General features: G+C 44.4%; 1 protein-coding gene across 2 annotated transcripts in view; it reads right to left on the bottom strand.

Annotated features, from left to right (window-relative positions):
- LOC129839745 (endonuclease V-like) overlaps positions 1–24,489 on the bottom strand; it is a 56,410-nt gene that overhangs the window by 8,675 nt on the left and 23,246 nt on the right. The window contains exon 8 of one of the 2 annotated variants that reach the window (XM_055907355.1): positions 12,613–12,719. The exons of the other annotated variant lie outside the window; for it this stretch is intronic. Coding sequence (XP_055763330.1) covers positions 12,660–12,719 — 60 coding nt within the window. The 3' untranslated portion in view covers positions 12,613–12,659. The remainder of the gene's footprint in view (positions 1–12,612; positions 12,720–24,489) is intronic. 2 annotated transcript variants of the gene reach the window in all.

A 24,489-nucleotide genomic window follows, 5' to 3' on the forward strand; every position in this document is an offset into this window, starting at 1 on the left:
GAGAGGGGGAGAGAGGGAAAAACAGAGAGAGAGGGAGAGAGAGAAAAACAGAGAGAGAGGGAGAGAGAGAGGGAAAAACAGAGAGAAAGGGGGAGAGAGGGAAAAACAGAGAGAGAGAGGGAGAGGGAAAAACAGAGAGAGAGGGGGAGAGAGGGAAAAACAGAGAGAAAGGGGGAGAGAGGAAAAAACAGAGAGGGGGAGAGAGGGAAAAACAGAGAGGGGGAGAGAGGGAAAAACAGAGAGAGAGGGAGCGAGAGAAAAACAGAGAGAGAGGGAGCGAGAGAAAAACAGAGAGAGAGGGAGAGAGAGAGGGAAAAACAGAGAGAGATGGAGAGAGAGAGAAAAACAGAGAGCGAGGGAGAGAGAGGGAAAAACAGAGAGAGAGGGAGAGAGAGGGAAAAACAGAGAGAGGGGGAGAGAGAGGGAAAAACAGAGCGAGGGGGAGAGAGGGAAAAACAGAGAGAGAGGGAGAGAGGGAAAAACAGAGAGAGGGGGAGAGAGAGGAAAAAACAGAGAGGAAGAGAGAGGGAAAAACAGAGAGAGGGGGAGAGAGAGGAAAAAACAGAGAGAGGGAGAGAGAGGGAAAAACAGAGGGAGGGGGAGAGAGAGGGAAAAACAGAGAGAGGGGGAGAGAGAGGAAAAAACAGAGAGAGGGAGAGAGAGGGAAAAACAGAGAGAGGGGGAGAGAGAGGGAAAAACAGAGAGGGGGAGAGAGAGGAAAAAACAGAGAGAGGGAGAGAGAGGGAAAAACAGAGAGGGGGGGGAGAGGGAAAAACAGAGAGAGGGGGAGAGAGAGGGAAAAACAGAGAGAGAGAGTGGGAGAAACAGAGAGAGAGAGTGGGAGAGAGGAAAAACAGAGAGGGATAGTGAGAAGGATTGAACGCATCTGGAGGAGTCAAAAGACAGCAGGGACAGAAAGACGAGTGAAAGAGAGCTAGGCGGGAGGGCAGGAACAAAAGGGCAGAGAGAGGTAAAGAGAGAGGTAAAGCTGTGTGCAAGAGAGAGAAGGAGCGCTCTGCTCAGTGCGGCCGTTTGATGCGGCCTGTCTGACATGAAAGAGCTGGGCTCTGTGACCCTGGAGGGCATCATATTACATTACAGCAGCAGGAGAGAGGGAGAGTGTAATAAAATGATAGAGAGAGGGGAAGAGAGTGAGAGAGAATGGAAGAGAGTGAGAGAGTGAAAGAGAGTGAAAGAGGGGAAGAGAGTGAGAGGGGAAGAAAGAGAGAGATAAAGTGCGCGAGAGAGAGAGGGTAAGAAAGAAAGATAGAGAGAAAAAAATAAAGATACAATGAATCCCACTGCACTAAACACAGACTTCAAAGACTTCAATGGCTAGCCACAACACACATTCACATTGACATACACACACTAATACATTACAAGCGAGTCTGTGGGCACACATTACGAGGGATCCAGTGGTACCCCATAGATGGACCTATCAGTCTCAGGCTATCCAAACAGATCTGATTCACTATGATTTAGCTCACAGATTCACCCCCATTATTTGTAGTAAATGGGTTTGGGAGGAGATATTTCTATGGAGGCTCATGGCCATTGGGCCAGACTGAGGGATGGGCTAACAGTGGGCAGAGGAGAGATGGAGGGTCGGGAGAGAGTGTTACCGGCACCGTGAATCACAGTGTTGATGTAAGCAGGTGTAGTAGAAAACACACACACACACAAATACAGAGGCAAAGGCACACACACATACACATGCATGATCATAGTAGATTGTGACTCACCATCTGGCACAGGTACGGGTGAGGTGGTCATCTACCTACTGATGTCGCTGTCTCTTCACAGCATTAGTTCAGTGGATGGTGTAGAACACCTCTGACTTAACACCATACAAGGGGAGTGAGACCAGGAGAGTGAGCAGATCATCGTGTTGATTTTATGACTGACTGTCGGCACTCATCATTTCCTGTGGGATTGCACGCCAGTCGATGCGTATAGCCGGTGGATGTATAAGTACGCGGGTGGATTTACGAACGCGTGTATGCAGTGCGTACCTTTGGCTATCTGTTTCTGTGTGTGTTTGTGACAATAGCTGCGAGTGATGTCCTGGTTGGTTGGTTGTGGCGAGGCACTATAAAGCGCCAGGGAGTAAATGACTATTTGATGCTCTCTCAAGGCACATCCATATTCATCTGTTGTCAGGGATGTCTGATTAACAGCCTCCCCGCACACACACACACACACACACACACACACACACACACACACACACACACACACACACACACACACACACACACACACACACACACACACACACACACACACACACACACACACACACACACACACAACTGGCTCAATCATTCATATCCATGGACAAACACTCTCTCGCACGCAGGCACATACACGTACAGCACACAGTCTGCCAGTAAATACTGAGGGCAATGAGGACGGGCAGTCACTACTGGCAGCTCAGAGCTCACTACCCTAAATGGCTACATATCCTCAACGGCTAGTTAGTAGATACAACTCAGCATTTAAATCTCTCTAATCCCCAAATCAGCAAGCAAAAGTGATTTGATTTCTGAAAGTGTAAACTGCGACGACGGACGGAAGGCCCGAGAGATGATAATGGAACGTGTTTGTCGATATTCGGAGCGACACAGGCACCCATAGGAGTTGGCGATAGACAGAAAGATGACGAGCTGCAATTTGTTTTGGAAGGTGGTTTTATTGTGTCTTTATGGAGTAGAATATTTCAAACGGTGGTTCAACACTAAAGAAGAAAAGATAACACAGCTAATTAGGAATCATACTGTACGGTAGCATAATCGCTAACACTGAGGCCCACTGTACGATAGCATCATTGCTAACACTGATGCATACTGTACGGTAGCATAATCGCTAACACTGAGGCACACTGTACGGTAGCATAATCGCTAACACTGAGGCACACAAGCATCATCGCTAACACAGAGGAACACTGCATGGTAGCATCATCGCTAACACTGAGGCACACTGTATAATAGTATAATCGCTAACACTGAGGCACACGGCATGATAGCATACTCGCTAACACTGAGGCACACTCATGGTAACATAATCACAAACACTGAGCAATACTGTATGGTAGCATCATAGCTAATATTGAGCAATACCGTATGGTAGCATCGTCGCTAACACTGTGGCATACTGTATGGTAGCATAATCGCTAATGGTAGAACAAGCTGAGCCAATAGAGTAACTAAACAGCACTGTAGCTTACTGAAGAGACACTAAGTGACTGAAATCAAAAGGAATGGCTGGACCTCACAGTCAGTTCCTCTCGGCCTAATGTCAAATCTAAAAACGCATCCCATGATGCATCTCGCTTCCCATCTCAAGGCTGATTCGTCCTTATTACAACAGATCGGTCTGTATTGATTTGCCCATAGAAGCCCCATTGATTTTCCATTTTAGAGCAAGGTATGGGTATTTGTGCTCGCAGTGGAAGGAGAGGCAGAGGCAGGCGTTGGCACTTCGCACCTGAACAGAGGCAGAGAGTAAAGTCAAGGGAGGAGGTAAAGTCGGTTTTCTTAAAAGACAAATAAGGCCATCCATCTCAGATGTTCAGCTGTGTCAGCCCATCTCTGCCAAGGCATCTATCAATAACAGCTCTCTGGACTGCTGATCACAACTGTTGACTGTTGTTTTATTTTAGATGAACAGTAGGGCATGAAAGTTCAGCTGCAAACAGCTGCGTATAAAATTCTGTTAGAACTTCTGGAATCTTTATTTTCTCCTTTTGGGTGAAAACCTACAGGAACTTTTGCCAACTCTAAACTATGACTGACCTTCACTGGCTTCTGACCCAAGCTGCCTCTTCCTCTCTCCTCTGGAATGGACAGAACCAGAAGGAAAGGTCAACTCCTAATAGGTACAGTGGCTTGCAAAAGTATTCACCCCCTTGGCATTTTTCCTATTTTGTTGCCTTACAACCTGGAAGTAAAATAGATTTTTGGGGTGTTTGTAATCATTAGATTTACACAACACTGAAGATGCAAAATATTTCTTATTGTGAAACAAACAAGAAATAAGACAACAAACAGAAAACTTGAGCATGCATAACTATTCATCCCCCCCAAAGTCAATACTTTGTGGAGCCATCTTTTGCAGCAAATATAGCTGCACATCTCTTGGGGTATGTCTCTATAAGCTTGGCACATCTAGCCACTGGGATTTTGCCCATTCTTCAAGGCAAAACTGCTCTAGCTCCTTCAAGTTGGAGGGTTCTGTTGTTGTACAGCAATCTTTAAGTCATACCACAGATTCTCAATTGGATTGAGGTCTGGGCTTTGACTAGGCCATTCCAAGACATTTAAATGTTTCACCTTAAACTACTCGAGTGTTGCTTTAGCAGTATGCTTAGGGTCATTGTCCTGCTGGAAGGTGAACCTCCATCCCAGTCTTAAATCTCTGGAAGACTGAAACAGGTTTCCCTCAAGAATTTCCCTGTATTTAGCGCCATCCATCATTCCTTCAATTCTGACCAGTTTCCCAGTTCCTGTCGATTAAAAATATCCCCACAGCACGATGCTGCCACCACCATGCTTCACTGCGGGGATGGTGTTCCTGGGGTGATGAGAGGTGTTGGGCTTGAGCCAGACTTAGCGTTTTCTTTGATGGCCAAAGAAATAAATTTTAGTCTCATCTGACCAGAGTACCTTCTTCCATATGTTTGGGGAGTCTCCCACATGCCTTTTGGCAAACACCAAAAGTGTTTGCTTATTTTTTTCTTTAACCTCTTGGCATTTTTTCTGGCCACTCTTCTGTAAAGCTCAGCTCTGTGGAGTGTATGGCTTAAAGTGGTCTTATGGACAGATACTCTTATCTCCGCTGTGGAGCTTTGCAGCTCTTTCAGGGTTATCTTTGGTCTCTTTGTTGCCTCTATGATTAATGCCCTCCTTACCTGGTCCGTGAGTTTTGGTGGGCGGCCCTGTCTTGGCAGGTTTGTTGTGGTGCCATATTCATTAATTGTTTTCTTCTTCCAGTTTCAGGATTTTTTTTTATAACTCAACCCTGATCTGTACTTCTCCACAACTTTTCCCATGACCTGTTTGGAGAGCTCCTTGGTCTTCATAGTGCTGCTTGCTTGGTGGTGCCCCTTGCTTAGTGGTGTTGCAGACTCTGGGGCCTTTCAGAACAGGTGTGTATATACTGAGATCATGTGACACTTAGTTAAATAAAGTCCACCTGTGTGCAATCTAATTGTGATTTCTGAAGGTAATTGATTGCACTAGATCTTATTTTGGGGCTTCATAGCAAAGTGGGTATATATATACATATGCACGCATCCCTTTTCAGTTTTTTATTTTCTACAATTTTTTGAAACAAGTAATTATTTTCATTTCACTTCACCAATTTGGAATATTGTCCATTACATGAAATTCCAATAAAAATGTATTTAAATTGCAGGTTGTAATGCAACAAAATAGGAAAAACACTAAGGGGATGAATACTTTTGCAAGGCACTGTACATCAATGGAGAGGATAACAGTGGGGAAAGACAGAGGGAGGTAGTGTCAAAGGACAGTAGGCTGAATTTGAACGCATGCCGACACCGTAGACTTGTGTGCAGGCGACCGTGGCATTACCTCTACACCAGCCAGGCCACAATGGGTCAGAATTTTGACACATTTCAGAGTAAAACATTCACTAACTCTCAACATGAAGAAAAGTATCCCCAATCTGGGAAAAATCATTTGTGAGTTTTAAACAAGTTCTTTTTTTTTACCCCAAATTCAAGCAGATGCCTATTGGGCTGCATTGAGTTGTGTCGGTGCACCAGTTAGCAGGAAACAGGAAAAACATCTGTTGGAGTCCTTGATAACTTTTAGTGTGAAGAGTGAACTGCTGTGGGGTGTCACGATTATTTTACACTTGCTGAGTAAACTTTTTCATGCTCAATGCCAGTGGCTTTCTGTGTTTTGATGTGTGTGAGAGAGAGTGTGTTGACCTTGAACTGATACAAAATCAGCTATTGTCAACAATTCAGAGGAGTGCAACAACAGTTTGTCTTTTCTTTTATTTCTCTCTCACTTCTATACTTCCTTTGCACACACCGATTCCCTCAGTTCCCCTTCACATCTGTTCAAAAACACTTTTTCTCTACGCTTGTCTCTCCTTACTGTTCCACGCCTTACATTTACATTTGAGTCATTTAGCAGACGCTCTTATACAGAGCGACTTACAGGAGCAATTAGGGTTAAGTGACTTGCTCAAGGGCACATCAACATATTTTTCACCTAGTTGGCTCAGGAATTCAAAAGAGCGACCTTCAGTTACTGACCCAACGCTCTTAACTGCTAGACTACCTGCCACTCCTCTTCTCTACATTCCTCTGCTCTCTCTCTATCCATCTCTCATTCTTGGGGGCTCAGCGATTGTTCTGGTTATCGTGGGACGGGTTGTGAGAAATGAGGCAGGTGGCAGCGATTTATCAACGATTGAGGTTCGCACAGTGCGGTGGTGTTCTGGGGGAAAGAAGGAGGAGGAGGAAGGGAAGAGAAGGGATGACAGGGTTTTTCGTTCCTGAGGCCAAGCTTGATGAAACGATTGCGGATCCACTCTGCCGCATCAAACAGACAGGTAGATACTAGATTGGGGGTCTCCTCCCGCTGATTTGCCTGGCATCGGCTTCTCTCCCCTTACACCCCCGCCCATCCCTCATCCCTGATTCCCCGCCTCTCCAGGTTGCGGTACAAAATGCTCATCTCCCTCCCTCCCTCTCTTTTTATTCACTGTGTTTCGCCTCTGCCTATTCGGGTGGAAATGGATGACAACGTAGCAGTAGAAAAGGCATGAGATGGATAGTTGGAAAGATGGACAACTCTCCCTCCCTCCCCATCTCTCTCTTTTTGTGTCTTTGATTGCGCAGTCCCAGTGCGTGTTGGGGGAAGAGAGGCATGGAGGCAGGCGCCGGGTATCCTGCCAACCCCCTCTCTGTCTGCCAGAAAGGGCCCAGATGCCTGCTGCTGCCTCTGGCACACTGTGCTACTCTAGTCTATACTCACTGGGCCTCAGAGAGAGGGAGGAATGGGAAAGAGAGGAGGGGGGGGGGGGGATGAGGAGTTAAAGGCGAGAGAAAGAGGAGATATTAGAGAAATGTAAGTGAGGACAGCAGATAAGATAAAGAGACAGAGAAACAGGAGAAACAAAAGGATGAGAGAGGAAATGAGAGGATCAGAGTATCCTTCAGGGTATTCCTATTCTGAAATCAAACTCCCTCATGTCTTCAGCTTCAACATCAAAAGGAACACTCACCTTTTGCCCTTATCATACAAGCACAATAACATTTGTGTAACTGTCAGGATTTGAAGCCTGTTCTCCCACGGGAGAAGCTAACGTCTTGACCTTTGGACCAAGAGGACATTTCCTTTTGGCCTGCTGGCTGACACTGATTTTGAAGTCGAAGGCGGGGCTACCCATCACGTGACCATGAGAAACCATGACTGACTCAAGTCCGCTACACTTGCACACATGCATAAAACACGCACACACTTTTCTTGTCTAATTAAAAGGTGTGTTGTCACTGAACAATATTTTATTTGTGCATCTGAATCCCTGGGAACACTCAAAGTCAGCCTATATACCATCATGCTGGTGTTTTATCATTAAAGGTCCAATGCAGCAGTTTGTATCTCAATATCAAATAATTTTCTAGATAACATATATATATTTTTTTAAATAAACAAAAATAGCTTCTTAGCAAAGAGCAATTTCTCAAGCAAAAATGTTGCTAGGACTGTCTGGGAGTGGTCTGAGTGGGAAACTGAAAACTAGCTGTTATTGGCAGAGAGATTTGGAACTCCCTTTCTTATTGGTCTATTAACTATTTTTCCACCTGGTGATGTCACCATGGCAGGCCAAAACTCCATCCCATCAAAACAGGCAAACATTTCTGCCGTTCTTTTCAAACAGTTCTTACACTAAAAGGGCATGATCATAATTTTCACAATTTCACAGTATTATTCCAACCTCACAGTGTGGAAATATATATAAAACACAGGCAAATCAAATGTTTGACTGCACTGGCCTTTAAATCATCCAAAAGAATCCCTACTTTCACCAAGAAGTTTTCTTATTAATTAGTTGTCCTCCTCCCTGCCGAGTCTATTCATCTCCACAACATTTCCCTGACATTTTGGAGATCAGTGGGAAAGGGCATCAGTGTGTATATCAGCATGAACCTAACTGAAAACTTCAACTCCTATTCATTTAATTTAGTTTAACCTGGCGTCCCCAGTTATTGGTTAGGACTGAGGGGTGGGTGGGGTAATGGAGGAGGATAGAGGGAAATGATTGGTTAAGAAATCACAGCATTGGGCAGCATCCATCAGTCCTGGGAGGGAAGAGCAGTACAGGTCTGTGAGGGACTAGCTGTAATGTTACCGTGGTGATCAATGAGGATAAATACAAGAGAAAGGTGTTTTTCGCCTCGGATGGTCACATGATCAGAAAATACTCACGGTCCTTGTTCGTAAAAGTTTAAATAGATGAAAAAGCTAAACTCAGGTGTGAATGCACACACACGCACGCACGCACGCACGCACGCACGCACACGCACACACCTCAAACCACTACAAGAGCTCTTTCCCATCTGCATTGATTCCTGTACTCCATTTCTCCCTTGCTCCTCAGCCTCCTCATCCCCGTCTCCACTCCTGTCGTTCCTCTCCTCCCTTCAGATCCCTTCATCTCCTCCCCTGCTGATCCATCTTTCATCCCGTCCTCTCTCTCTGTCAGAATCCTATTGCTTTCCTGCCAAGCTTTCTCTCCCTCCAGCATGAGTCAGTGAGAGAGGTGCTCATTCCCTTTGCACTGTAGGGGGCTATGAGGGGGTTGTGAGAGACAACAGGTGGGCTCACAGTCCAGAGGCTAACAGAGGAATGGATACTCCAGTTCCACCCAGTGGTCCAGGGGATGATAGGCTCTGGGTATCTAACAGAGGACCACTAGAGGTATCCATTTTCTGTAATGGGATTCCATTGAGATAGAGACTGTGGACTTCAAGGGAGACTGGTTATGAGGAGGGAGCACAACGATTCTCTGCCTAACCACTAGAAGAAACCTGTAGAGCAGTGGTATGCAATCGTAGAAGTATCCATTTTCGATTTTCTTTAATGATCTTTTATCCAAACCTGGAGATCCTATTGAGATAAATATAGCACAATGATCCTTTGACTAAACTCTATAAGAAGACTACAGTGCGGGGTTAGGCAATCGTACCAAGTATTTAAAAGCCTGTGCTTATACTGGCCCTTGCAGAGTAAGATTACCCACCACTCCCGTTTGTAGAGAAATGGCATGGGATAAACTTAACAAGACAGAGGCCACCACGTGCACGCACTGATGAATAATGTAACAGGAAGACAGAAACCCTAACCATATAGCCACTACTAGCAACCACTACTGATCCATGACGAACCAAATCCTCTCTATTTTCTCGTTACCCACCAAGTTGGAGACAGTAGCATACTGTACAGTTAGAGGGGTTGAGCACACTCCAGCCCTCATTAGAACAGTACCAGAACCTGCATCGCCAGAATATCTGCCCTGCATAGCTGATCCACAGAGCTTTTTAAGTGGAAGGGAGTGAGGGGAGGTTTTAAAGGGGAAGGGAGATAAGGGAGTTAAAGCCTGGAGATTCAGAGAGGGGCAGCCTTGCTCATTCGGCAAAAACCTTCCTGTCACTTTCCCCTTTGTTGAAAGAATGATCAAAAGAGGACGAGGGGTGAGAGAGAGCATCGCTCCTGTCATGGGGGAGTTCAAACGGGGATAACTTTGGAATGTCGGAACACGGGCTGCATTTCAAATGGGTGTTAGGGTGGGTCCGTGCAGTGGATGCATGCATCTGTGTGTGTGTGTATGTATGCGTGTGACTAAGCAAGAGTGTGCAAATGTCCTCTCGATGTGCACATCTCTATGTGCATCTGTATGCTCACGCGCGTGCGTCTACGTGTGTACTGTACTGTAACTGGGCATGCGAAGATCCTTTGCATCCTCATACGACTCTTGAAGCGCTGGAGCGTTGATGACTCACTAAAAGGAGGGGATGATGGGGCACTGACTGTTGTTTGGGAGGATGATCTCTGGATCTAAGGCTGCCTTAGCCTTCCGTCCTTCTTTCTTCCCCCTCTCCCTCCCTCGCTCCATCCGAGGAGCTCTCACCTCACACCAGTGGCTCCTCACAGAGGAGGAGGGGGAGGATCATCCTCCTCAGTGAATTTCATACACAAAAAAAAGTTTTAGATAAAACTATACTAAACATATTCACATCACCAAATAACTGATTAAAATATACTGTTATGCAATGAAGGTCTACAGTAGCCTCAACAGCACTCTGTATGTTAGAACCATAGTCGTAGGACAGCTAGTTTCCGTCCTCCTCTGTGTACACTGACTTCAATACAAAACCTAGGAGGCTCATGGTTCTCAATCCATTCCATTGACTTGCACAGTAATAATGACACCTTCCAGAGGACGTCCTCCAACCTATCAGAGCTCTTGCAGTACTAACTAATATCTTCTCCATCCAATCAAAGGATCAGAGAATTAATCTAGTACTGAAAGCATAAACTACTGCAGTGCATAAAATGGGGTGAGTAGTTGACTCAGAGAGAAAGACAATAGTTAAACAGTTTTGAACAAATTATCTTGTTCAAAAATTAAGGAGAAGCAGCAGAGGGAGAGCTAGCTATATTTTATTGTATTTTCTTTCTTCTTAGTTTACCTTTTACTTAGTTAGCTAATTTAGCCTACTCCACATCCTGACTCAAACAGTGGAATGCTATTTATGTTAGCTAGTTGGCTAAGGCTATCCAACAATGCAACTCTTCCAAAGTCAAGGTAATCTTCGGTTTTGATTATTTATTGCCACCGGGGTTCACCGGAGTAACTGCTAAACCGCTTGCTGTACATCAAATCAAATTGTATTTGTCACATGCGCCGAATACAACAGGTATTCTTACAAATAGTCGAGGTAGCCATTTGATTAGCTGTTCAGGAGTCTTGTGGCTTGGGGGTAGAAGCTGTTAAGAAGCCTCTTGGACCTAGACTTGGCGCTCCGGTACCGCTTGCCGTGCGGTAGCAGAGAGAACAGTCTATGACTAGGGTGGCTGGAGTCTTTGACGATTTTTAGGGCCTTCCTCTGACACTGCCTGTTATAGAGGTCTTGGATGGCAGCAAGCTTGGCCCCGGTGATGTACTGGGCCGTACGCACTACCCTCTGTAGTGCCTTGCGGTTGGAGGGCGAGCAGTTACCATACCAGGCAGTGATGCAACCCGTCAGGATGCTCTCGATGGTGCAGCTGTAAAATCTATTGAGGATCTGAGGACCCATGCTAAATCTTTTCAGTCTCCTGAGGAGGAATAGGATTTGTCGTGCCCTCGTCACGACTGTCTTGGTGTGTTTGGACCATGTTAGTTTGTTGTTGATGTGGACACCAAGGAACTTGAAGCTCTCAACCTGCTCCACTACAGCCCCGTCGATGAGAATGGGGGCATCCTCGGTCCTCTTTTTCCTGTAGTTCACAATCATCTCCTTTGTCTTGATCACGTTGAGGGAGAGGTTGTTGTCCTTGCACCACATGGTCACACTGTACTGCGCGATTGTACACATGGATTGGATTGTGAGTTTATTAACACGTTAGGTCTAGTTTGTTAACTATAACGTTAATATGGTGACAATGATGTAGGCAGTCTATCCGTTAGCGGTATGAAGATTTGGCTTGGAGAGTTTTTTTTTTTTTTTTGCGCCTGGTCATAAACAGCTGTTGTGTGGGAAAAGGGAAAAGGTGAGAGAAGGAGAGCGTGTACAGTAGATGTGAGAAGGAATTATACAATGAGCAAAGTGATGATGCTGTATGTGGCTGCTATGAAAGTGAACTGTGTGAACGGTGATCAGGGTGTATTTATTCCGCCGATTCTGTTGCAAAACGTTTCTTAAACAAACGCAAACGCAATGAAGTGGGGAGGGACCTACCTACATTTGTCCAAAATAAACTATTGTTTAAGTTGCAAACTGTTTGGACTAATGATTACAGCCCTTATCAGGTAGATGCAGGCAAGAGTGTGCACGGTGGTATTAAATCAGTGACTGTCTGCCTCCAACCTGTGCACCTACATCCTCTCCCTAATCTTGAATGGCACAAACAGCCACTGCCTCACACCCCTTTTTTTCCCCTCCCTCCCTCCATTCCTCCCTCCTTCGTTGCTCAACCCCAGGTGGTTCCACTGGCCCACCTCCCACACCTCCCCCTGCAGAGAGGCTGTCCTGGGATACCACTAGTACCTGGAATACCCTCTGTAAGGACATTAAGGGCTCAGCACTGGGCTGGCAGCCTGGCACAGATCCAAAGAGTGCAGAGAGAGACAGAGAGTGAGAGACAGAGAGAGAAAGACAGAAGGAGAGAGAGAGAGAGAGAGAGGGGAAGAGAGTGGGGGAAGAGAGTGAGAGAGTGAGTGAGAGAGAGTGAGAGAGAGAGTCAATTCAATACCAGCAATATTTCTGTTTGAAATGGGAGTGTTTTATCTCCCTCCACAGTAGTGGGGACAGCACAAGCGTTAGTATTTGTAAGCCACTGCAAATGCCTGCAATGAGTGCTTTACCTCTGTGTGTGTGTGTCTGCTGAAACACCTCCCAATCTCCTCTATGCTCAGGTGTCTGCAGCAGTTGGGAAGTGGACACGGAGGTACTCTCTGGAGCGCATGTCCGCCTGCAATCCCAAAAAGATAGCAGAGGGGTCAACTTCTCCTGCTGTCAACAACACCAATTAGGCCTCTTGTCTTCCCACTGTCATAAAACTGCACACCTACGTATTCTGCAATATCTCATTGACAATGCAAGATCTCCGTGAATGTTTGAGTTATGACACTACTCTTATCAACCTAGGATCCCCTGTCCTCCCCCGCATAGGATTGGATAAAAGCAGCCGGAAATAAAAAACAACAAGAACCCATCAAAGACTTGCTGTGTGCTTCATCTCGTCATGACAATGCCAACCATTCATCCATCAAATTGTTTAATAACTCATCTAGAACTGTTTATTTGATTTCCAACTGTCAGAGTCGTCTGTATAGGTGGCAGGGAAGTCAGGCGCAGGAGAGTCAAATGGAGTGTAATGGAGTCTTTTTAATAGAAGTCCACTAAACATACTCCAAACACTAAATGTACATAAAAAACAAAAGTGGGTACGAGGACCACACCTATACAGACATATATACAACACTGACATAAAAACAATCTCTGACAAAGACATGAGGGGAAACAGAGGGTTAAATACACAGCAGGTAATGAATGGGATTGAAACCAGGTGTGTAGGAAGACAAGACAAAACCAATGGAAAATGAAGAACGGATCAATGATGGCTAGAAGACCAGTGACGTCGACCGCCGAACAAGGAGAGGCAACAACTTCGGCAGAAGTCGTGACCCCAACCTGCCTTTGTTCTTGCTACGTGACGTAAGAGTCGTGGATTGTGTGTGTGTGTGAGATTTGTTTGTGCGTGTGTGGTTGTGCTTTAGCTGTAAGTGTATGTGTGTTTGTGTTTCTATGCGTATGTGTGTATGTTTCTATGCGTATGTGTGTGTATGTTTCTATGCGTGTGTGTATGTATGTTTCTATGTGTATGTGTGTGTGTGTGTATGTTTCTATGCGTATGTGTGTATGTTTCTATGTGTATGTGTGTGTGTGTGTGTTTCTATGCGTATGTGTGTATGTTTCTATGCGTGTGTGTGTGTATGTTTCTATGTGTGTGTGTGTGTATGTTTCTATGCGTGTGTGTGTGTGTGTGTATGTTTCTATGCGTATGTGTGTATGTTTCTATGTGTATGTGTGTATGTTTCTATGTGTATGTGTGTATGTTTCTATGTGTATGTGTGTGTGTATGTTTCTATGTGTATGTGTGTATGTTTCTATGTGTGTGTGTGTGTATGTTTCTATGTGTATGTGTGTATGTTTCTATGTGTATGTGTGTATGTTTCTATGTGTGTGTGTGTATGTTTCTATGTGTATGTGTGTATGTTTCTATGTGTATGTGTGTATGTTTCTATGCGTATGTGTGTATGTTTCTATGTGTATGTGTGTATGTTTCTATGCGTGTGTGTGTATGTTTCTATGTGTATGTGTGTATGTTTCTATGTGTATGTGTGTATGTTTCTATGCGTGTGTGTGTATGTTTCTATGTGTATGTGTGTATGTTTCTATGCGTGTGTGTGTATGTTTCTATGTGTGTGTGTGTGTATGTTTCTATGCGTATGTGTGTATGTTTCTATGTGTATGTGTGTATGTTTCTATGTGTATGTGTGTATGTTTCTATGTGTATGTGTGTATGTTTCTATGTGTATGTGTGTATGTTTCTATGCGTATGTGTGTATGTTTCTATGTGTATGTGTGTATGTTTCTATGCGTATGTGTGTATGTTTCTATGCGTATGTGTGTATGTTTCTATGTGTATGTGTGTATGTTTCTATGCGTATGTGTGTGTATGTTTCTATGTGTATGTGTGTATGTTTCTATGTGTGTGTGTGTATGTTTCTATGCGTATGTGTGTGTATGTTTCTATGTGTATGTGTGTATGTTTCTATGTGTGTGTGTGTATGTTTCTATGTGTATGTGTGTATGTTTCTATGCGTATGTGTGTGTATGTTTCTATGTGTATGTGTGTATGTTTCTATGTGTATGTGTGTGTATGTTTCTATGTGTGTGTGTGTATGTTTCTATGTGTATGTGTGTATGTTTCTATGTGTATGTGTGTATGTTTCTATGTGTATGTGTGTATGTTTCTATGTGTATGTGTGTATGTTTCTATGCGTATGTGTGTATGTTTCTATGCGTATGTGTGTATGTTTCTATGTGTATGTGTGTATGTTTCTATGTGTATGTGTGTATGTTTCTATGCGTATGTGTGTGTATGTTTCTATGCGTATGTGTGTGTATGTTTCTATGTGTATGTGTGTATGTTTCTATGTGTATGTGTGTATGTTTCTATGCGTATGTGTGTATGTTTCTATGCGTATGTGTGTGTGTGTGTATGTTTCTATGTGTATGTGTGTATGTTTCTATGTGTGTGTGTGTATGTTTCTATGTGTATGTGTGTATGTTTCTATGTGTATGTGTGTATGTTTCTATGTGTATGTGTGTATGTTTCTATGCGTGTGTGTGTGTGTGTTTCTATGTGTGTGTGTGTGTATGTTTCTATGTGTATGTGTATGTATGTTTCTATGTGTATGTGTGTATGTTTCTATGTGTATGTGTGTATGTTTCTATGCGTGTGTGTGTATGTTTCTATGTGTGTGTGTGTGTATGTTTCTATGTGTATGTGTGTGTATGTTTCTATGTGTATGTGTGTATGTTTCTATGTGTATGTGTGTATGTTTCTATGCGTGTGTGTGTGTATGTTTCTATGTGTATGTGTGTGTATGTTTCTATGTGTATGTGTGTATGTTTCTATGCGTATGTGTGTGTGTGTGTATGTTTCTATGCGTATGTGTGTATGTTTCTATGCGTATGTGTGTATGTTTCTATGCGTATGTGTGTGTGTGTGTGTGTGTTTCTATGCGTATGTGTGTATGTTTCTATGCGTATGTGTGTGTATGTTTCTATGCGTATGTGTGTATGTTTCTATGCGTATGTGTGTATGTTTCTATGTGTATGTGTGTGTATGTTTCTATGTGTATGTGTGTATGTTTCTATGCGTATGTGTGTATGTTTCTATGTGTATGTGTGTGTGTGTGTGTTTCTATGCGTATGTGTGTGTATGTTTCTATGTGTATGTGTGTATGTTTCTATGCGTATGTGTGTATGTTTCTATGTGTATGTGTGTGTGTGTGTGTTTCTATGCGTATGTGTGTATGTTTCTATGCGTGTGTGTGTGTGTGTGTGTGTTTCTATGCGTATGTGTGTGTGTGTGTTTCTATGCGTATGTGTGTATGTTTCTATGCGTGTGTGTGTGTATGTTTCTATGCGTATGTGTGTATGTTTCTATGCGTATGTGTGTGTATGTTTCTATGTGTATGTGTGTATGTTTCTATGCGTATGTGTGTGTATGTTTCTATGTGTATGTGTGTATGTTTCTATGCGTATGTGTGTATGTTTCTATGTGTATGTGTGTGTGTGTGTGTTTCTATGCGTATGTGTGTATGTTTCTATGCGTGTGTGTGTGTGTGTGTGTGTTTCTATGCGTATGTGTGTGTGTGTGTTTCTATGCGTATGTGTGTATGTTTCTATGCGTGTGTGTGTGTATGTTTCTATGCGTATGTGTGTATGTTTCTATGCGTGTGTGTGTGTATGTTTCTATGCGTATGTGTGTATGTATGTTTCTATGCGTATGTGTGTATGTATGTTTCTATGCGTATGTGTGTATGTTTCTATGCGTATGTGTGTGTGTGTATGTTTCTATGCGTGTGTGTGTGTATGTTTCTATGCGTGTGTGTGTGTATGTGGTTCTATGCGTGTGTGTGTATATGCTTCTATGCGTATGTGTGTGTGTATGTGTGTGTGTGTATGCTTCTATGCGTATGTGTGTGTGTATGTTTCTATGCGTATGTGTTTCTATGCGTATGTGTGTGTGTGTGTGTGTTTCTATGCGTATGTGTGTATGTGTTTCTATGCGTATGTGTGTGTGTGTGTGTTTCTATGCGTATGTGTGCGTGTGTGTATTTCTATGCGTGTGTGTGTGTGTGTGTGTGTTTGTGCTTTAGCTGTAAGTCATGGATGGTATAAGGTAGGTATGAGGATTTAGAATGAAAGGGGGTTTAGAATGTGTTTGGTAATGAATGTGTGGCCTTGGTAAAGCCCTAGTGTCAGTTACTTTAATGAGAACAGTCAGTGTGAATTCCACTGGGGATTTTTCTTCTCTGTCTATCAATCAGCAAGGACGTGAGTCACTCCATTTGCAGCTGAAGCCCCTGAATTACCCAGCACCCGGATGAAAACATGTGTAAACACACGCTGGCACATAGGCAGACACTGTGCGCACACACAAAAACTTCACAACCCTGGAGAACACGCGCTCCAACAGATCTTAAAATACCCTTAAAAACTTCACATCACAAAAACATCATAAAAGACCAGTGTTCAACTTTGATACATCTGGAGTCTGCTCCAGTAGCTTTTGGCGTGGCGCGGAGCAAGCATAAATAACAGGTGGGTTCCAACTCATTATCATAACTTCCCATAGCACTCAGCGAAGCACAAGAGACAACACTCGGCTGATTTGTCATTGCTTTGGATGGGAGTGGGAGAGAAAGGAGGGAGCAAAAGAAAAGAAGAGAGAGAGAATGAGAGATGTGGGTGATGCATTGGCGTGTGGTTGACAGAAGGAGAGGTAGAGGGTAGAAAAGGTAGTGCCAACAGGAATGAAGGGGTCTGATTGAAGCTTTGTCCACCAGTCTCCCGTTGTCACCCATAGAGCTCTTACACTGGGAACAGGACTGGCAGGGTGTGGGTGCACAGGTGGACACTGAGTCGTCACAGCTCAGCTGTGGCACTTGGCAGGGGGTATCGGCGCCATTTCACACAAACATGTACATACGTATGCCTTCACGCACACTCATGCATGCAGACATGTTTACACACACACTCAGACACACACTCACTCTCTCTAACTCTGCACCCTGGCCTCGTTCCACTGGCCTGAGGCACGGCTTTTGCTCTCCCCCTGCAGCCCTACAGCAGTTTGTCTGGCTACACTATCCCTCTCTTCCTCCCTTCATCTCTCTCCCTCCATCCCTCTCCCTCTCTTTACTCCTCCAGCTGGACTGGGTTTCTGGTTCAAGCTGAAAATGTCAAACAGAAATATATGAACATTTAGAGAACCTGAGGGCTTCAACAAGCAGCACCGTTTAATGCTGCAGTAGTATCGCCCCCACCCTCAGAAAGAAAGCACACTTGCGGAGTGAAATCGTTCAAAGTAACTTATTTTTCTGCAATATTATAAATATGAACTATTTCTGCAATATTTCACACATATAACAAAATATGAATAACTGGTGATATTTGCTCAGAGATAAAATGCAAGTTGTGCGGAGTGTAGGCTAGTTCAAATCTTCGTAAGACAGTAGCTGGACACACGGTGCACTTGGGCATGATGCACTCAAGTAAATAGTCAAATGTTGAGTCACATCTCCGAGCCTTTGTCATGAAATCTTACCGTACACCCTGACCACCCGCTACAGTAGAACACATGGCATGCACTAAGCACACTAACCACCGTAAGTGAGATGCATTTGTCGCACTCAATCCCCATCCACGATAACACAGCAGGAAGAGGACAGAAGTTAGTGTGATGACTCTGCTGGTGTAATTCCTCATAGTTAGTGTCTAGCCTCTCTCCTGCATTGTGTGTTTTCTGCGTCTGCACTGTCATTTGTTTCCATGGAGGAGAGGAGATAAAATGCACTGGATACAAGACCTGGGTTTAAATACTATTTGAAATCATTTCAAAACTGGGCTTGATTTAGCTTGCCTGGCTCAATGGACCAATAGAATAGTCCAAGAAAATAATGCCCGCCCATCTGACACTCCAGGCAGGCTTCAAACAAACGTTCAAAGTATTTGAGAGATTTCAAATAGTGTTTGAACCCAGGTCTGCAGTAGACTGAATGTGTTTGAACCCAGGTCTGCAGTAGACTGAATGTGTTTGGGTTTGAACCCAGGTCTGCAGTAGACTGAATGTGTTTGGGTTTGAACCCAGGTCTGCAGTAGACTGAATGTGTTTGGATTTGAACCCAGGTCTGCAGTAGACTGAATGTGTTTGGGTTTGAACCCAGGTCTGCAGTAGACTGAATGTGTTTGGGTTTGAACCCTGGTCTGCAGTAGACTGAACGTGTTTGGGTTTGAACCCAGGTCTGCAGTAGACTGAATGTGTTTGGGTTTGAACCCAGGTCTGCAGTAGACTGAATGTGTTTGGGTTTGAACCCAGGTCTGCAGTAGACTGAACGTGTTTGAACCCTGGTCTGCAGCAGACTGAACGTGTTTGGGTTTGAACCCAGGTCTGCAGTAGACTGAATGTGTTTGGGTTTGAACCCAGGTCTGCAGTAGACTGAATGTGTTTGGGTTTGAACCCAGGTCTGCAGCAGACTGAATGTGTTTGGGTTTGAACCCAGGTCTGCGGTAGACTGAATGTGTTTGGGTTTGAACCCAGGTCTGCAGTAGACTGAATGTGTTTGAACCCTGGTCTGCAGTAGACTGAATGTGTTTGGGTTTGAACCCAGGTCTGCAGCAGACTGAATGTGTTTGGGTTTGAACCCAGGTCTGCAGCAGACTGAATGTGTTTGGGTTTGAACCCAGGTCTGCAGTAGACTGAACGTGTTTGGGTTTGAACCCAGGTCTGCAGTAGACTGAACGTGTTTGGGTTTGAACCCAGGTCTGCGGTAGACTGAATGTGTTTGGGTTTGAACCCAGGTCTGCGGTAGACTGAATGTGTTTGGGTTTGAACCCTGGTCTGCAGTAGACTGAATGTGTTTGGGTTTGAACCCAGGTCTGCAGTAGACTGAATGTGTTTGGGTTTGAACCCAGGTCTGCAGCAGACTGAACGTGTTTGGGTTTGAACCCAGGTCTGCAGTAGACTGAATGTGTTTGGGTTTGAACCCAGGTCTGCAGTAGACTGAATGTGTTTGGGTTTGAACCCAGGTCTGCAGTAGACTGAATGTGTTTGGGTTTGAACCCAGGTCTGCAGTAGACTGAATGTGTTTGGGTTTGAACCCAGGTCTGCAGTAGACTGAATGTGTTTGGGTTTGAACCCTGGTCTGCAGCAGACTGAATGTGTTTGAACCCTGGTCTGCAGTAGACTGAATGTGTTTGAACCCTGGTCTGCAGTATACTGAATGTGTTTGGGTTTGAACCCAGGTCTGCAGTAGACTGAATGTGTTTGGATTTGAACCCTGGTCTGCAGTAGACTGAATGTGTTTGGGTTTGAACCCTGGTCTGCAGTAGACTGAATGTGTTTGGGTTTGAACCCAGGCCTGCAGTAGACTGAATGTGTTTGGGTTTGAACCCAGGTCTGCAGTATACTGAATGTGTTTGGGTTTGAACCCTGGTCTGCAGTAGACTGAATGTGTTTGGGTTTGAACCCTGGTCTGCAGTAGACTGAATGTGTTTGGGTTTGAACCCTGGTCTGCAGTAGACTGAATGTGTTTGGGTTTGAACCCAGGTCTGCAGTAGACTGAACGTGTTTGGGTTTGAACCCAGGTCTGCAGTAGACTGAATGTGTTTGGGTTTGAACCCAGGTCTGCAGTAGACTGAATGTGTTTGGGTTTGAACCCAGGTCTGCAGTAGACTGAATGTGTTTGGGTTTGAACCCAGATCTGCAGTAGACTGAATGTGTTTGGGTTTGAACCCAGGTCTGCAGTAGACTGAATGTGTTTGGGTTTGAACCCTGGTCTGCAGCAGACTGAACGTGTTTGGGTTTGAACCCAGGTCTGCAGTAGACTGAATGTGTTTGGGTTTGAACCCAGGTCTGCAGTAGACTGAACGTGTTTGGGTTTGAACCCAGGTCTGCAGTAGACTGAATGTGTTTGGGTTTGAACCCAGGTCTGCAGTAGACTGAATGTGTTTGAACCCTGGTCTGCAGCAGACTGAACGTGTTTGGGTTTGAACCCAGGTCTGCAGTAGACTGAATGTGTTTGGGTTTGAACCCAGGTCTGCAGCAGACTGGATGTGTTTGGGTTTGAACCCAGGTCTGCAGTAGACTGAATGTGTTTGGGTTTGAACCCTGGTCTGCAGTAGACTGAACGTGTTTGGGTTTGAACCCTGGTCTGCAGTAGACTGAATGTGTTTGGGTTTGAACCCTGGTCTGCAGTAGACTGAACGTGTTTGGGTTTGAACCCAGGTCTGCAGTATACTGAATGTGTTTGGGTTTGAACCCTGGTCTGCAGTATACTGAACGTGTTTGGGTTTGAACCCAGGTCTGCAGCAGACTGAATGTGTTTGGGTTTGAACCCTGGTCTGCAGTAGACTGAATGTGTTTGGGTTTGAACCCAGGTCTGCAGTAGACTGAATGTGTTTGGGTTTGAACCCAGGTCTGCAGTAGACTGAATGTGTTTGGGTTTGAACCCTGGTCTGCAGTAGACTGAACGTGTTTGGGTTTGAACCCAGGTCTGCAGTAGACTGAACGTGTTTGGGTTTGAACCCAGGTCTGCAGTAGACTGAATGTGTTTGGGTTTGAACCCTGGTCTGCAGTAGACTGAATGTGTTTGGATTTGAACCCTGGTCTGCAGTATACTGAATGTGTTTGGGTTTGAACCCAGGTCTGCAGTATACTGAATGTGTTTGGATTTGAACCCTGGTCTGCAGTATACTGAATGTGTTTGGGTTTGAACCCTGGTCTGCAGTAGACTGAACGTGTTTGGGTTTGAACCCAGGTCTGCAGTAGACTGAACGTGTTTGGGTTTGAACCCAGGTCTGCAGTATACTGAATGTGTTTGGGTTTGAACCCTGGTCTGCAGTAGACTGAATGTGTTTGGGTTTGAACCCAGGTCTGCAGTAGACTGAATGTGTTTGGGTTTGAACCCAGGTCTGCAGTATACTGAATGTGTTTGGGTTTGAACCCAGGTCTGCAGTAGACTGAATGTGTTTGGGTTTGAACCCAGGTCTGCAGCAGACTGAATGTGTTTGGGTTTGAACCCAGGTCTGCAGTAGACTGAATGTGTTTGGGTTTGTTTAGGGTGGGTGTTGTTAATGTGTCAGTGTCAACAGACAGAAACACAAAGCTCTGTGGGGTTGAATTATTCAAAGGAGAGGATAGGGGAGAGATGGGGGGTGGGAGAGAGAGTGAGGAAAGGACAGCGAGAGATTGGAGGGGTAGAGAAAGAGAGAGAGGAAAGGACAGCGAGAGATTGGAGGGGTAGAGAAAGAGAGAGAAATGGAGAGACAGACAGATGCTGAGAAATGTGACAGGCATGCACACCCACACATTAACAAAGGGAGTGAGAGAGACACAATAGGCATGAGTTTCTGTAAGCAGTCTGTGTGTGTAGCTGCTGCAGTAGGAAGAGACAGACGCCCACAAAACACACAACACGGATTAAAGCCTTCCCTTTAAACAAACACAGAAGCCAGAGTCTCAGCGGGGACACCGGCACACAAAACTACCATCAGCATCCCTTTACCTCTGTCTACAAAGACCAACCACGGCCCACCGCTAACGCTACCTCCAACAATCGCTCACATTGAAATTCCATTTGTTATGGCAACAACCTGGGGAGAAGCAACGCTGATTTAGCATTTCCTGTTGATTCAGATGCAGAGCAGAGTAATGGATGAGTATCTCAGCTCAGGGCTGCGGGAAACACAATGTTACAAGGGCAGGTGTGATGAGCAGAGCAGATATACAGTTGAAGTCGGAAGTTTACATACATCTTAGCCAAATTCATTTAAACTCAGTTTTTCACAATTCCTGACAGTTAATCCTAGTAGAAATGCCTTGTCTTAGGTCAGTTTGGATCACCACTTTATTTTAAGAATGTGAAATGTCAGAATAATAGTAGAGAAGGATTTATTTAATATTTTATTTATTTCGTCACATTCCCAGTGGGTCAGAAGTTTACATACACTCAAATAGTATTTGGTAGCATTGCCTTTAAATTGCTTAACTTGGGTCAAATGTTTCAGGTAGCCTTCTACAAGCTTCCCACAATAAGTTGGGTGAATTTTGGCCCATTCCTCCTGACAGAGCTGGTGTAAGTGAGTCAGGTTTGTAGGCCTCCTTGCTCGTACACGCTTTTTCAGTTCTGCCCACTAATTTTCTATAGGATTGAGGTCAGAGCTTTGTGATGGCCACTCCAATACCTTGCCTTTGTTGTCCTTAAGCAATTTTGCCACAACTTTGGAACACAACAGGTTATGTCGATATAGGACTCGTTTTATTGTAGATATAGATACTTTTGTACCCGTTTCCTCCAGCATCTTCACAAGGTCCTTTGGTGTTGTTCTGGGATTGATTTGCACTTTTCGCACAAAAAAATACGTTCATCTCTAGGAGACAGAACGCGTCTCCTTCCTGAGTGGTATGACAGCTCCGTGGTCCCATGGTGTTTATACTTGCGTACTATTGTTTGTACAGATGAACGTGGTGCCTTCAGGCGTTTGGAAATTGCTGCCAAGGATGAACCAGACTTGTGGAGATCCAATTTTTTTTTTTTGAGGTCTTGGCTGATTTCTTTTGATTTTCCCATGATGTCAAGCAAAAAGGCACTGAGTTTGAAGGTAGAAATTGAAATACATCCACAGGTACACCTCCAATTGACTCAAATTATGTCAATTAGCCTATCAGAAGCTTCTAAAGCAATGACAACATTTTCTGGAATTTTCCAAGCTGTTTAAAGGCAGTCAACTTAGTGTATGTAAACTTCTGACCAACTGGAATTGTGATACAGTGAATTATAAGTGAAATAATCTGTCTGTAAACAATTGTAAACAACAGTTGGAAAAATTACTTGTAGATGTCCTAACCGACTTGCCAAAACTATAGTTTGTTAAACAAGAAATTTGTGGAGTGGTTAAAAAACAAGTTTTAATGACTCCAACCTAAGTGTATTTAAACTTCCGACTTCAACTGCAGGCATGGAGTTATGGTAGAACTAGAATGGCCACCCACAGCGGTGCTCCTACTGTAGCTGTGGACTCCTACCAGAATCATGACGTTTATCCTGCAGAGGCAAATTTTACATAAAGAATATTGCCTTTCGAATAGAACCACTATTTCACTAGAGAAGCAAGGCATTGTTTGTTTTAGGCGTTTTTTATCAGTCTATCCTTTTAAAGTTGTTACCCTGTCTGCAGGACTTTGTGCGACACTGGACACACCATTGTGCTTTGCCTTGTCAACAATTCACCCCTTTGGGTACAATAAAGCTTTACCAAATTGAATTGATTACTACTACTAGCCCTAACTGATTGGCAATGGTCAGTGCCACAAGACTGGTGCTGTTCATGAGCTGCAGTAATCAACTTCACTGGTGAGCCCTCCTAGTCCTTCCTCCCTAAAGGAAAGCGAGTTAAGTAGTAGAGTAGACTAGTGTTATGGCTCTAGCATTGGTTCCTTGTTGTCCATCAACAACTTCATGTCTTCCTGTCAGTTAGTATGGATTTCTGCTGTCCGGAGATCATTACCAGCCAAGCGGACGTGGACGTAGATACACACACAAGGCCGACACACACAGGGTCCACTGGGAGTGTGTGAATGGTGCGGCGGCCTGCCTGGCCTCCCTCATCATTAGGTAAAAGGACTCCTACTGTCCATTTGCTTTGTTTGTGGCCTCATTAAGAAAGGCTAGGAAGAGGGGAGTGTGTGTGTGTGTGTGATATTGATACCCACTTGTCAATCATCCTCTAAGGGCTCTAAGAGTGTTGAATGTCCGCAATGGGCTACGCAGTCTCATGCTTTCTCAGCGACTGTGCATAATATTGATATGAATGAGTGTATTTGTAGAGGGAGTCTATGAGAGTTTAAAAGTGTATATGAGTGTGAGTGGGTGAGATGGAGA

Source organism: Salvelinus fontinalis, chromosome 40 (assembly GCF_029448725.1).
Source record: "Salvelinus fontinalis isolate EN_2023a chromosome 40, ASM2944872v1, whole genome shotgun sequence".
Classification (NCBI taxonomy): Eukaryota; Metazoa; Chordata; class Actinopteri; order Salmoniformes; family Salmonidae; genus Salvelinus; species Salvelinus fontinalis.